This window comes from Camelus dromedarius, chromosome 8, assembly GCF_036321535.1.
Source record: "Camelus dromedarius isolate mCamDro1 chromosome 8, mCamDro1.pat, whole genome shotgun sequence".
NCBI lineage: Eukaryota > Metazoa > Chordata > Mammalia > Artiodactyla > Camelidae > Camelus > Camelus dromedarius.
Window position 1 is genome coordinate 51,974,168 of NC_087443.1, and position 13,579 is coordinate 51,987,746.

The 13,579-nt window shown below is 34.8% G+C and overlaps 1 protein-coding gene across 2 annotated transcripts in view; it reads left to right on the forward strand.

Moving 5' to 3' along the window:
- Positions 1 to 13,579, forward strand: part of TNKS2 (tankyrase 2) — a 56,617-nt gene that overhangs the window by 16,907 nt on the left and 26,131 nt on the right. For both annotated transcript variants that reach the window (XM_031461381.2, XM_064488217.1), the window contains exons 4-13: positions 1,025 to 1,061; positions 1,241 to 1,316; positions 1,679 to 1,773; positions 3,724 to 3,790; positions 5,934 to 6,120; positions 7,176 to 7,297; positions 9,624 to 9,715; positions 9,799 to 9,877; positions 12,592 to 12,763; positions 13,437 to 13,516. In XM_031461381.2, coding sequence (XP_031317241.2) covers positions 1,025 to 1,061; positions 1,241 to 1,316; positions 1,679 to 1,773; positions 3,724 to 3,790; positions 5,934 to 6,120; positions 7,176 to 7,297; positions 9,624 to 9,715; positions 9,799 to 9,877; positions 12,592 to 12,763; positions 13,437 to 13,516 — 1,007 coding nt within the window. The remainder of the gene's footprint in view (positions 1 to 1,024; positions 1,062 to 1,240; positions 1,317 to 1,678; positions 1,774 to 3,723; positions 3,791 to 5,933; positions 6,121 to 7,175; positions 7,298 to 9,623; positions 9,716 to 9,798; positions 9,878 to 12,591; positions 12,764 to 13,436; positions 13,517 to 13,579) is intronic.

Below are 13,579 nucleotides of genomic sequence, written 5' to 3' on the forward strand. Positions count from 1 at the left end.
TTGCATGATCACCATTAGAATCATGTCTGATAGTCAAGAGCCTGAGTCACGAGCCTGAAGAGCTCTGCTGTGAGCTTTTGTGCTTGGACTTTGTGATATTTCTTCTGATATTACTGAGAAAATGTAAATTAGTTCCCTGCATGGTTTCTAGCAAAGTGATCTATTATTGTAACTGAAAGTTCAGTGTTCTTTTCCTCCTTCACTATTCCATGGTCTTCCCTACTTCTATCTTTTAGAAAAGTCTTGGGGCTTAAAAGAAGCTTTGCACAATAATCAGTACACAATTTGTTTTGTGGACACCAGTTAAGATTTTGTTTAAGCAGATCAATAAACACTGTTTATTATGTTAGTTTAAATTGTATTCATTTTAAAGTTTTTGCTTGTATTGCAAGTAAAAACTATAGGCGTAAAGAGTTTATATTTAGTCCTATATTTATTTGTATGTATTTAAAGTAGCATTATAATAAAACAATTTTAGCATTAGAAAATCTTCTCGATTCATAAAAATGTTAATGATTATGTTCAATTTGTGATTCTGTAGAATATCCTTTATAATTTCTGTAATATTGGTGTATTTGACTTTATTTGTTTTAATTTTGAATGAAGTAGGTGCATTTTCTGTATTAAACAAATAACACTGGTTTTAGGAAATTTGAGGAGGAAAAAGAAAAAAGGTGACCTATAACCTACCACTTAAGACAAACTGTTAAAATTTTGGTGTACTTCTTTCTTGGCTTTCTTTTTTCTGTGCATATTATTTTCATATAGTTGTGGTCATATTTCATTATATGACATTGAATCATTCCTTTTCACTTTCATAACAAAGATATTTCTTGTTCTACATGAAAATATTTTTAAACTGCACAATATTCTGTTGATTAACCATTTTCCATTTATTGGAAATTTATTTCCAAATTTTTTCTGTTTTAAATATAGTTCAGTGAGCAACTTTATGTATAAAACTGACATTACTTTTGTAAATAAATTTTCTTGATTTCTGCTATTTTTTTCCCTTAATTCACAGGTGAATATAAGAAAGATGAACTCTTGGAAAGTGCCAGGTGTGTAAATATGTACTGTTGTTATAAATATGTACCATAAATACTTCACCTTTAATTTTAACTTTTTAACAATAAGCAAACTCTAAAAGAGAATGAATTTTTTTTTAATGGTCACATAACGTCTCCAGGTAGGATCTGACAAAGAATACAAATTGCTAATACATTTTTTTGTGTGCTAGGAGTGGCAACGAGGAGAAAATGATGGCTCTGCTTACACCATTAAATGTCAACTGCCATGCAAGTGACGGCAGAAAGGTACTTCCTTTTGCAACTAAGTTTGTGTGCGTCTCCTCATAACATGAAATTGTGTTTGTCTTTTTACTTAAAAGAAGATATCAACATTCTCATCAGATGTTTTAAGCAATAATTTGGATTAATTCTTAACCTTAGTAAAACTTTGTTAATAATAAGCATTTAGTTTGCTTCCTATTTGCAATAGTGAGCTTCTAAACAAACTTTTATACTATCCCTCTGGTATATATGTTAGATTTTGTAAAACTCAGTCATTACTATTATTTAGACAATGAAGATATAAAGTTTTCTCTGGATTTTTACCTTTTCGTGCAATTTTGAAGCTATTGTTTGCATTTCATTAATTTGTCTCATTAATATTTCAGTCAACACCATTGCATTTGGCAGCAGGATACAACAGAGTGAAGATTGTACAACTGTTGTTGCAACATGGAGCTGATGTCCATGCTAAAGATAAAGGGTAAATAAGCATTTGAACAAAAATGAGGATTTCTTAAGTGTTACTGTGCTTATGATAATCTCTGTAATCTTGTAAAAATCATATTTTTTACTAAATATTGTAAACATTTTTATCGAGCTTTTAGAATATGCAGGTTCCTCTGAGAGCACAGGAAATTATAAAACCTTAAAGTCACCATCCATAGGGCTTACACTACACTTTAGAAGGCATGAAAAGATACCTAACGATATAAGTTCTCTACTAAGTGTGAGGTGGTAAATAGAAAGGCATAGTACTACAGGATTTGTTAGGAGCAGATACTCAATGCTCAGGCTAGTGGTTGGGAGATCCTTTGGGAAGGTGATATTTGCCCTGGACTCAGTTCAGGAAAGCAGAGAATTTAAGAAACATCACTCTGTGCAGGAGAACTGGTGTGAGAGAAGGTGCTACAGCAGACATTACAGCATATCAAAGACACAATGACTAGACCAGCTTGGCTAAAGCAGTGATTCACATAGGGGAGAAATAAAGGTTAGAGTTAGGAAAACAGGTAAGAACCAACTTTTAAAGGACTTGGCATTCTAGCCTAAGGAATGCAAACTTGATTCTGTGAGCCACATTAGCCATTGAAGGATCTTAAGCAAAGAGAATCATTCTTCAAAAAGAAAAGTTTTAGGAAATGCATTCTGGCAGCAATGTGTCAGGTAGCTTGAAGAAGACTAGAGGAAAAAGCAGTGAGGAGAGTGAGCATTTATGGGTTCAAGCATAGTAAGTTTTATAATAGTAGTGGCAGAGGAAATGAAAAGAAGATGCAGATGTGAGAGATACTACAGTGTAAGAATGGATAAGATTTGTTGAATATTTAGATATGATGAGATAGAAAAGAATAAAGAGATGACTACATTTCAGATTCTGAAGATGAATAAGTGAAACCCAGTGATACACATTCAGAAATCTAAGAGGAGAAATCTGTTTTGTGGGGAGAACATTGAGTTCACTTTTAGAAGTCTTGGTTTTATTAGCTGATGATGGGAATTCAGGTGGAGGTAGCTAGTAGATAGTTGGGAATGAAATTGGTGCTCAGGAAGTAAGAAATTGTATAATCAAAACAGTGAGGAAAGCCATAAACCTTTAAAGAGGGAGCTGATAGAACCAAAGACTAAGCCATGGATGGCAATCACTCAGCAGAGGCCATTGTGATGTCTTTGGTAATTAGTGAGTGATTCCCAAGGAGGAACACCTTGGGTCAGGATTTCAAGATTCCTCTGTACCTTCCTGTATAGAAAGTTCTTCCTCCATTGCTGTCATGAAGGAATTGGGATTTATATGAAGGAATATAGCAATTTATCTTACAGAATCTCAAAAAAAAAAAATGTTTCAAACAAGAGCCAGTTTTGGAGCTCTGAGTTTGGAAAAATGTGCAGAAGTAAGTCAGAAGGGAGGGAAAATCTTTCCTGTTTCACCTGGGGAGTAGTATGGCATTCAGGGAACCTCAGGTAGTTTAGCATTCCATTATTGAAGGGTAAGGCCAGAGAGGGTCAGATCATCGTATGCCAAGCTAAACGATTGGAACCATCTTTTGAAAGCATGGGAGAACCAAGAAGGATATTAAAACAAGGAGTAACCACATCAGATTCACTTTTTAGAAAAATCTGGCTATAACTTGTAGGATAAATTGAACTGCGGACTGTTTCAATAGAATAGGGAGAAATAATACAGGCCCAGACTGAGGCAATGGCGGTAGCAGTGGGTGGAGGGGAAAAAAAGATGAAGTTGAAAGAGACTTGGGAGTTGAAATTGTTAGAACTAGTAGGGTTCGACTAGATACTGTTAAATTTCATACATTTTTATTGGAAGGTCTCATAAACCATTTAACTTTATTTAAATTTAAGCATAAATTTAATTAAAATCAAATAAACTAAGCCTAGGAAACCTAATAACACAGGCTTTTCCCTTCCTCTCATATTGTAGTGATCTGGTGCCCCTACACAATGCCTGTTCCTATGGTCATTATGAAGTAACTGAACTTCTGGTCAAGGTTAGTTCTTGTGTACTTTTCTTATAGTTATATAAAATTACTTGAAATACATAGTATATGTGTTTTGTGTTTTTAGTGTTGGTGGATATAGGAGTATTTATAATCATTATAAAGTGTTAGCATCTATCTGACTTTTTTGAGATTTTTGAGATACCTCAGATTTTATACATAAAATAACTACCATTTTGCAAATACTGGATTAAGTGAATCTAAAATTTTTGGCTAAAGGTTGAAGTTTCAAAACTCTTGAAAATAACAGAAAGCAATTTGTAGTGAACCATATAATATTAAAACCACTAGTTACATTTGCAAGACCTGCCCAGTTGTACTTTGGGTTAGAGCAGGCTCACTTGGTAAGCTTTACTTCTTCCAGTATGCTGGGTGACTACTGTTTAACAAGCAAGTTCCCAGGACTGGCAAGCAACTCCTTGTTTACCCCTGTTGGTTGAGAATAGAAGCTACGTATTCTCTTTGAGAGTGGATCCAAAAATGTTACTTACACTCATTTCTTTTTGTCCCCCAGACTCTACATATGTATTTGACCACATTCTTTAGACTTCTCTCACTCTACACCCATTCTGCCTCTAAAACTTTGACTCATTCTGTCATCAGCTGTCATGGGAAGGGAAAGAGGACATTTGTTTCCAATGCCTCTTTGCTTCCTTTGAGGCATGTGCTACCACAGAATACATTTTCCCACAGAAACAACTTAATTATAATGATTAGATATTCTAAATAGCCCATAAGCCTTATAAAATTTATAATGTGGCCATAATATTATACATTTTAACAGTAGTGCTTTTGCTTATTGTAAAACTGAATCTTGAATTCAACAGAATATTTGGAATGTTATTGTGGATGAGAGTGAAACATCACAGATTGTACTGGGACTTACAGACAACTGAATGATGTTTTCCCAAGACCTAGTATTAGCTAAATAAGAGTGGGAGGCTGGTTAGAGGTTGTGTATATAGAGGAAGTTAACTGAGGTGAGGGTGCAATTACTAGAGTAGTCAGGTTCAAGAGAATCAGGAGTTATCTAGTAATTATAAAAAGCCAAATTAGTTGAGAATTAGTTTCCCATCATTGAAAGTACTAAAGAGTAAGTAGCTGGTTTGCCTTCTGCCAGAATGCTATGACAGGGGTTTTGTGTTTGATGAGAGGCTGAACTAGAATGACTTCTGTGGTCCATCGAACTCTAGTACATGGAAATGTCTAAAATTGAAAAGACTGACGGTGTTAGCAAGGATGTGGACCACTGGAACTCAGACATTGCTGATGGCAATGCAAAAATAATACAAGCACTTTAGAAAACTGTTCAGCAGTTTCTAATAAAAGTAAACATACAACTTCCATATGACCCAGCAATTCCGCCCCTAGGGATACATCCAAGAGAAATGATAGTGTGTATTCATAAAGAGACTTGTACATGGATGTTCATGACAACCTATGTATAATAGTGAAAAACTAGAAACAGTCCAAATGCCCATCAACAGGATGATGGATTATGGAATACTGCACAATGGAATGCAACTCAGCAATAAAAACTTGATACAACAGCATGAATGATTCTCAAAAGCATTGTGTGAAAGAAGCTAGACACAAGTACATATTTTGTTACTCCATTTTAGTAAAATTCAAGAATGAGTAATTCTAGTATGTAGTACCAACAGTAAGAAAGGGGGCAGGAATTGACTGTAAAAGGAGTATGAGGGGCCATTCTCGGGTAATGAAAACATCCTGCATCTTGAATTGAGTGATGATCTCATGGGTATATACATTTGTCAAAACTCACCGAACTGTACACTTAAGAACTGTACATTTTACCATATGTAAATTATATCAAAGAAAAAAAATAGTTCTTGGAAAAGATGAAGGTTAAATCTAAAGCTTCATTTTAACTGTTTTAACAAAAGAAGAGTTAAAATAGGCACTTGGGTAGTAAATAATAATGGGTAGGCCTAGGCAACCATTTTTCTATGGGGAAAATGTATTCTCTTTCTGAAATAATTGGTTTGAAAGTGACCTTTGGGAACATTATCTTTTTAAGCTTGCGTGATGTTAAATTACACAGTACTAGTAATTCTAAAGTCTCTTAAAAATTGAGCTCTAAATATATACTTTACCTACCCCAACCCCTCAGCATGGTGCCTGCGTCAATGCAATGGATTTGTGGCAGTTCACTCCTCTTCATGAGGCAGCTTCCAAGAACAGGGTTGAAGTGTGTTCTCTTCTCCTAAGTTATGGTGCAGATCCAACACTGCTGAACTGTCACAATAAAAGTGCTATAGACTTGGCTCCCACACCACAGCTAAAAGAAAGACTAGCGTGTAAGTATAAAATGGTGAATGCTCAGCTAGACTCATATCAGTAAACTAAAATCTTTTCTTGGTTTTTTTTTTTAGAAATAGTAAAATAATAGAATATTTTCCTTAGCCATGGATATCTATTGTTGTTCAGACTGGCACATTAAATCATTTGAAAGTTTCAACTCATTTTGCTCTTAAGATGCTATGAAAAGAAAGTATATTTGTATTTGCTTTTCTCATGTCAGGTTAAATGCTTTTTATATGTGTTAGTCTTATAGATGGTATGCTTTTGAAAAGAAAGAACTTGGGTTTTGTTCCTGTCTTTGATGTGACTCTTTATCTGCCATGAAGTTCAAGTGTTATTTGTAAGATTGCTGTTTTACAAACATAGTCTCTAGATTTTGTCATCTAATATTCTTTGGTATCTGGGCACTTCTGTGCTTTTCTGTCTGTAACTGAAATAGATGATGTAGTGAGAAATAGCCACCTAATTCGAATACAGTATCACTGTACATAAATAGAACACTTGTGTTAAGCTTATTACTCTGAAATAGTAAAGGGTAATGGGTGGTTTCACAAGTCCAGTGAATAAAAGAGAGGAATCTTGAGAAAATACTCTTTCATTTGTTCATCAGTAGGTGGCTCTTGGAAATATCCAACTAGTCTAGTCCCCAGTTCTCTGATTTATTTACAAAACCATCTGCTACCTCCATAATGTTAATATAGGGACTATAATCACTTTTTATTTCTTTACTGAGAAAAGTTTTTTGCTTTGGAAAATTCTCAGAAGTCTCTGGTCTGGAAATATACTGCAGTAATCCAGATACCAGACCAAAATAGACCTTGAGTTGGCCATGAGTATTCGTGAGTTGGCATGTTGTATACATGTAGGGATGAATTGGATCATAACCGAGGGGAACTGCAGTACCACTGTCTCCCCTTTCAGGGGTTATATTTGGAGCATATCTTTAGAGCCTGACTACTTTGGTAGATAATTTTGAAAATAATCTTTCACAAGGTAAGTCCCATAAATTTGATAATTCTCATGCAGATTTAAATGCTTTTTCTTTATCTAGATGAATTTAAAGGCCACTCATTGCTTCAAGCTGCACGGGAAGCTGATGTTACACGAATCAAAAAACATCTCTCTCTGGAAATGGTGAATTTTAAGCATCCTCAGACACATGAAACAGCATTGGTAATAATTCAGGTTTAAGTTTTTAAAATAAAATAGCCAAAACCATGCTAAACTGATCATAATGTCCTACTTCTTTTGATGATACAGGATACCTAACATAATATCCTACTTTTAATAATAGCATTGTTCTTAAAATATGTGCTTTTTAAAAATTAATGCCTACAGATATAGAAGGAAAAAATTTTGAATACAGAAAAATAAACCACCTTATCCCCTCAAAAGGCAGTACTGTTGTTCATTTGGGCAGCCTTCCAGAGAAAAATTTTGCTCACATACTGCCATATATGTAACTTTTATTATCACAAATTGTATGTATCATTTACTTTTTTCTTACTATGAAGAGTATAGATGTTTATGATTGAAAATTTGGAACCCACTGAAAAATAAGATAATCCTGCCGTCAAGATAAAAACCAGTTAATTTTCCTTTCAGTATTGTAATTTTTTTTCAAAATCAGATCTGAAGTTTGCATATAGCCCCTCTGTACTGTGTGAATAAGGTATCTGTGTGAATGGTAAGGTAACATCACATCCCTGAGAGGTCATACCGGCTCTGTGGAGCTCTAACAAAGTAGGCAAGGGTGGAGCGGTCTGTGGAGAAGCAGTCAGGACAGAATGGAAGTGAGCAGAGGTAAGGGGTGGAAGATAAAGGAATGACGTCATCAGAGGCCACCTTAACAGTAGAAATTTAAAAGGAACAAAGCTGTATGAGTTTTAGAATGTGCTTCGGATGAGGGAAGATGACACTAAGTAGGTTAATGTGTTGGGGCAGATTTAACTCCTAGTAGCCTTACTTATCTGATATCTTTATGGTAAATTTTCTTCCTTATGCCATGATATAAACTCTGAAGCTTATGTAGAAACCTGTCTATAAAGCATTTTAGATCTTTTTTGCTACTTGTAAAAAAAAAAAATCCATGTTAAAAAAAAAAAAGAGCAAAGTTGCAGACTGGTAAGTGCCAGTGCAAAATTAAAATCATAACAGTATCAAGGTGGTACAGAGAAACTTGGAAAAACTGATGGGGAAAATTTTCTGGTCTGAAAAGTTAATTCTACGTTATTTTCTCTTAAGTTCTCTACTGTTAAACCACTCATCTTTTGTTACTAACTTTAAAACAGACAAGGAGTTAACTGTTGGTAGATAGTTGTGCTGCAGAGACAGTGTCTTCCAAGTTTCCAGCAATCACAGGTCCTGCCTGTAACAGGATGGGGCAGATGAGTAAGGGTTTAACTTGAGATGGATGAGCTCAAGAATTCTTGGGTATGAACTATTTCCATTCTCTGTGCCATCCTGGTAGATGTCCTGGGATGATTACTGAAAACACACCAAGGAAGCTATGTTCACCAGTTAGAAATGGTTTTATTGAGGGCAAATAAATGATTTTGGTGGCAGCAACAATATCAAAGAATGAATCTGAAACAGAGTTACAAAGATCAGATAAGCTTTATGATTAACAACAGATTAAAATCAGAGAACAAATTTGATACGTACTGAGTTTAGATGTATGGTGCAATTTAGCTTGATAATTATCCAGAACTTCTATTCCATGAATTGTCAGTTTTCAGTTTTAACATTCATACATTGATTTGGTTATTCACTCATTCTGACATTTATTGAACACCTGTTGTTTATGAGTATAATCCTGGATGTTGGGGGTACAAAGATCTGGAACATGACCATGAGATGCTAATTAGGTTTATAACCGGCAAATCCCTACCTCGTGTCTCCTTTCCTCTTTGATACATCATAAACATAGATCCTGCAGCCTCCAACTGAGAGTGTATTATTTTCTGCCACTGATTTTATCAAACAGGTAATCCAGGCTTCTTATTCTGCTAGAACAACTCACTGAGAGATAAATAAATACTACCCAATTTGTCAGCTATTCTGTCGGTGTTTTACCAGGCAGAATCCAGTGCTGATGAGTATTTTGTTGTTACCTCATGTAATGAAATCCCAGACATTGGAGTGTTTTATTAACCTTTAAAAAATGACATAAGCATCGTGCTATATGGGAACAGTTTTGAAAGGACTATTGGTCACAATTTAAGTTTTTCATCATAGCAGTAGTAGCTTTTTCAGAGATGTAGAATAAGTATAAAGCCTGATCAGAATATTTAGTAACATATCCCTTGGTAGATAGGATTTTCCAGCCCTGTCAGACTTTAGTGATCATTGCACATATTATGAAGAGCAAAGTTAGGTCAGAAATGAAACAAAGGTGTGAAGTAACTCCTTGATTGTTCTTGATTGGAAGCACAAGTGTTCTTAAATAAAAACCAGTTCTGTATAGTCCTTGATTAATGCTGCAATTTAAATTATCTAGCATTGTGCTGCCGCGTCTCCATATCCCAAAAGAAAGCAAATATGTGAACTGTTGCTAAGAAAAGGAGCAAACATCAATGAGAAGACTAAAGAGTAAGTATGCTTTTAGTAATTAAAAATTATTGACATTTTTATCTTTTGGAAAATACTTCATTGTCTGGCTTTTTCTCTTTAAGATTCTTGACTCCTCTACACGTGGCCTCTGAGAAAGCTCATAACGATGTTGTTGAAGTAGTGGTGAAACATGAAGCAAAGGTATACTTCACTTTTGGTAATCTTTGGTAATCCAGTGAGTTACTTTCTATTTAGCAGATGAAATGCCTGACTTCCTAAACTATTTACTCTCTCATAAGTATTATTTTTTTCCTCGAAATAGTCCTGCAGATACTTTTTTCTATATCTTTTTGCTAAAAAGTCTATGGATTTACTCAAAGATATGTTATTCCTACATATCCTTCCTTCTCCCTTCCTTTTAACCACACCACACTGGGTAAATATCCTTCAGGTCTAACAGTACACTCTTGAGAATATCCCTAGCCAGAGACATCCATATTCTGACCTATCATCTTTTCCAGGATTCTCTTCTGGTATCTTCTGTTCCATGGTTACCACGATAACTCCTGCTATTACCCCAGGCACAGTCTCTCTTACCCTCTATTATTTCATGACTAAGCCAAAGAACATGGAACAGAATGAAATAGTTAAACTGTTTAAATGACTTGACTTAAAATGTAGCTTCTCATATTGTGAAGTTACTGTTCTGTAGTTAGCATTTGTACACAAAGCATTTTATTCATGGAATAATTATGTTTTCATCAAGGCTAAAAATCACAATTTCTTACCTAGGAACTTAAAAAAAGTTACTCAGTAAACGATACACATAGATAGCATCCCATATTGGAAGAGATAACGGTCACCTAATTCAATAGTTTTCACAGTTTTTAGCCACAGATCCTTGTTTTCTTCAAACAAAATCTTTGGTGGGTAGTTGTTGTAGAACAGAATTCAGCTGCTCTGATGAAGCGAGAAGAAAGAAAGAGAGATCCCTTTACCCTTGGGGCCCCCTGAGGCTCTTCTTCAAATGAACTTTGTAGACTTGTTTTCTGATCTGTCCTTCCTTGGGTTTCCACCCAAGGAACCACTTTGATTCTACAGTTTCTTCTGTTGCCTCTCAGTGTCCTAATTTCTCTTCGATTTGGGGGAATTCTTGATAATGTATAATCTCAATCTTTCTTATTGTAAAGTATTGAAAAAATAAAGTTTATTTCTGCTTGACTGCTTGGCATACCTCATTTGTCTGCCTGTTCTGTAACTTTTCGTTGATTGCTCTTTTCTTACGTGTGGTGCATTATGTGAAGACTGTCTGGATGCAAATTAAATTTGATTTGTGAAACAGTCTCAACTAAGGTGACCAACCATCCAGGTTTGTCCCAGGACTGAGGGATTTCTGGGAACACAGGACTTTTCAGTGCTTAAACTGGAAAAGTCCCAGACAAACCAGGACAAGTTGGTCACCTGATCTTTACACAGAGTGGTACCCAGATAAAGTTTTCAAGTAAATGTAGTTCACATTTCAGTGAGTTTTTTATGTGAATAAATAAATTAATTGCCTTAAGCATTTTAAATCGATTTTTCAGATTCAATAAGCGTGGAGACTAGTTTTATAGGCTACTTTTAGATTCATTGAGAAAGTCTTATTATATACTTCTGTTCAGATGTTCTCTGATTCTAAGAATATGAATTAGACAGTGTCTCAAAACACGTTAGTGGTCATATGATTGATTACTGAGGAATTTGATTTCTCAGTTATGATTTGAAGAATTATTTTCCTGGCTGGTTGGGGGGATGGGGATGAGATAGGAGGAGTCTTACAGGTGACTTTTTTTTAATGGAAAATTTCAAAAAATACAACCAAGTTGAAAGAATTTTAAAGAGAGTAATTATATACTCACCATCTAAATTCTGTCACTAGCATTTTACCATATTGTTTTCTTTTATATCCACCAATTTCTCCCTCTATCCATCAATATCTCTTTTTTTGGCAAACTTTTTTTTAAAAAATTTGCTAATTACTGTACACTTCTCCCTAAATTCTCTTAGTAGGATTCAGCTAGACATTAATATTTATTTTCAGGTTTTATTTGGATGTGAAATTTATGTGCAATGAAATGTACAAGTCTTAAATGTACATTTACTGAACTTTGCCTAATGCATATACCTGCGTAACTAAAACTCATGACAGTAGAGAACATTATCTTATAGCAAAGGCAGTGTCCCATCCAAGGCAGTCTCCACACCTAAAGGCAACAACCATTTTGATTTTTTCTAACATAGATTAGATGCAGCTGTTCTGGGCCTTCATGTCCATGGAATCATGCAATATATACTCTTTGGTGTAAGACTTTTTCCACTCAGAATAATGTTTTGGAGATTAAGCCACGTATCAATAATTTGTTCCTTTTTATTGCTAAGAAATATTCTGTTGTGTGAATATACCATAGTGTCTTGATCCATACAGATTATATTTTACATGATAAATAAGTTAGAAGAATAAGCCAATAGAAATAAGTATTTTAATGATAATTTAGTCTGGCTTTGTTACTATTATCTTGGAGTTAGTTTCAACATTTCTACACCTCAGAGATCCATTAAAATACATACATTAGACTTTCTTAGGCAGTGTCTAGCTCTAAATGCAGTAAATCTGTGAATACTGTAATGCTAATAAACACAACTGTTTTTCAACATCTTAACATTTTTAATCCAAAATTGGGTCTTCTGATGTCTGCCTTCATGAATTGGTGAATTTATACTTTGATTTGAGCAAAATTACTTGCATTGGCACTGGATAATAGGCTTCATAAAAGAATAGTTGAAATTTTTAAATTAGTAACAAGTGCTGAATACACGAATGGACAGTTTAAAATTTTGCACTGCAAGCTAATTTTAGCTTTTTCTGCATTGTTAAGGTTAATGCTCTGGATAATCTCGGTCAGACTTCTCTGCACAGAGCTGCACATTGTGGTCATCTGCAAACCTGCCGCCTACTCCTGAGTTATGGGTGTGATCCTAACATCATATCCCTTCAGGGCTTTACTGCCTTACAGATGGGAAATGAAAATGTGCAGCAACTTCTTCAAGGTATTGAATGCTTCCATGAAATTATTATTTTTTTAAATTAACCTTTATTTTTTTTTACATATCATATAAGAGTTGGTAGTAAAAAGAAAGTGTTTTTAGATTTGTTGGCTGTTTCTTTTTTTAAAATTCTTACTTTTTATTGAAGTGTGGTCGATGACTGTTAGTTTCAGGTGTACAACTAAGCGATTCAGTTATACGTATACATACATATATTTAGATTCTTTTCCATTACAGCTCATTACAAGAAATTGGATATAGTTGCTGTTCTGTACAGTAGGTCCTTGTAAGCTGTTATTTCTTCTTACAGCTCATTGTACTCAATGCCCAAATACTGTTAAACTTGGTTATAGGTCAGGCCATCTTTCATTATCTACCTTATTTATGTTCCTTTATATTACTTAAATCTCATTTTATAATTCACATTTACGTACATTTCACATATGCATGTGTGCGTGTATGTGTGTGTGTGTGTGTAAAATGTTTCAAAAAGTTTTTACTGCTTTTCCCCTACTACCATGGAGATTTCCTACATAATTACCACCAAACTGTAAAAAGAGCTTTACTTTCAGATACGATGCCTCCCTTGAAGCTTCGCCCCCTAGCCCCCTTCCAAAGCCCCCCTAGCCCCTTTCCAAACAGGAGTTAATCACTCTTTCCTTCTCTTTCTTTTTAGAGGGTATCCCATTAGGTAATTCAGAGGCCGACAGACAATTGCTGGAAGCTGCAAAAGCTGGAGATGTAGAAACTGTAAAAGTAAGATACGATCTTATGGTTTTGTTAACTTTGGGTTTTTATTTTAACTATTTAACGAATCTG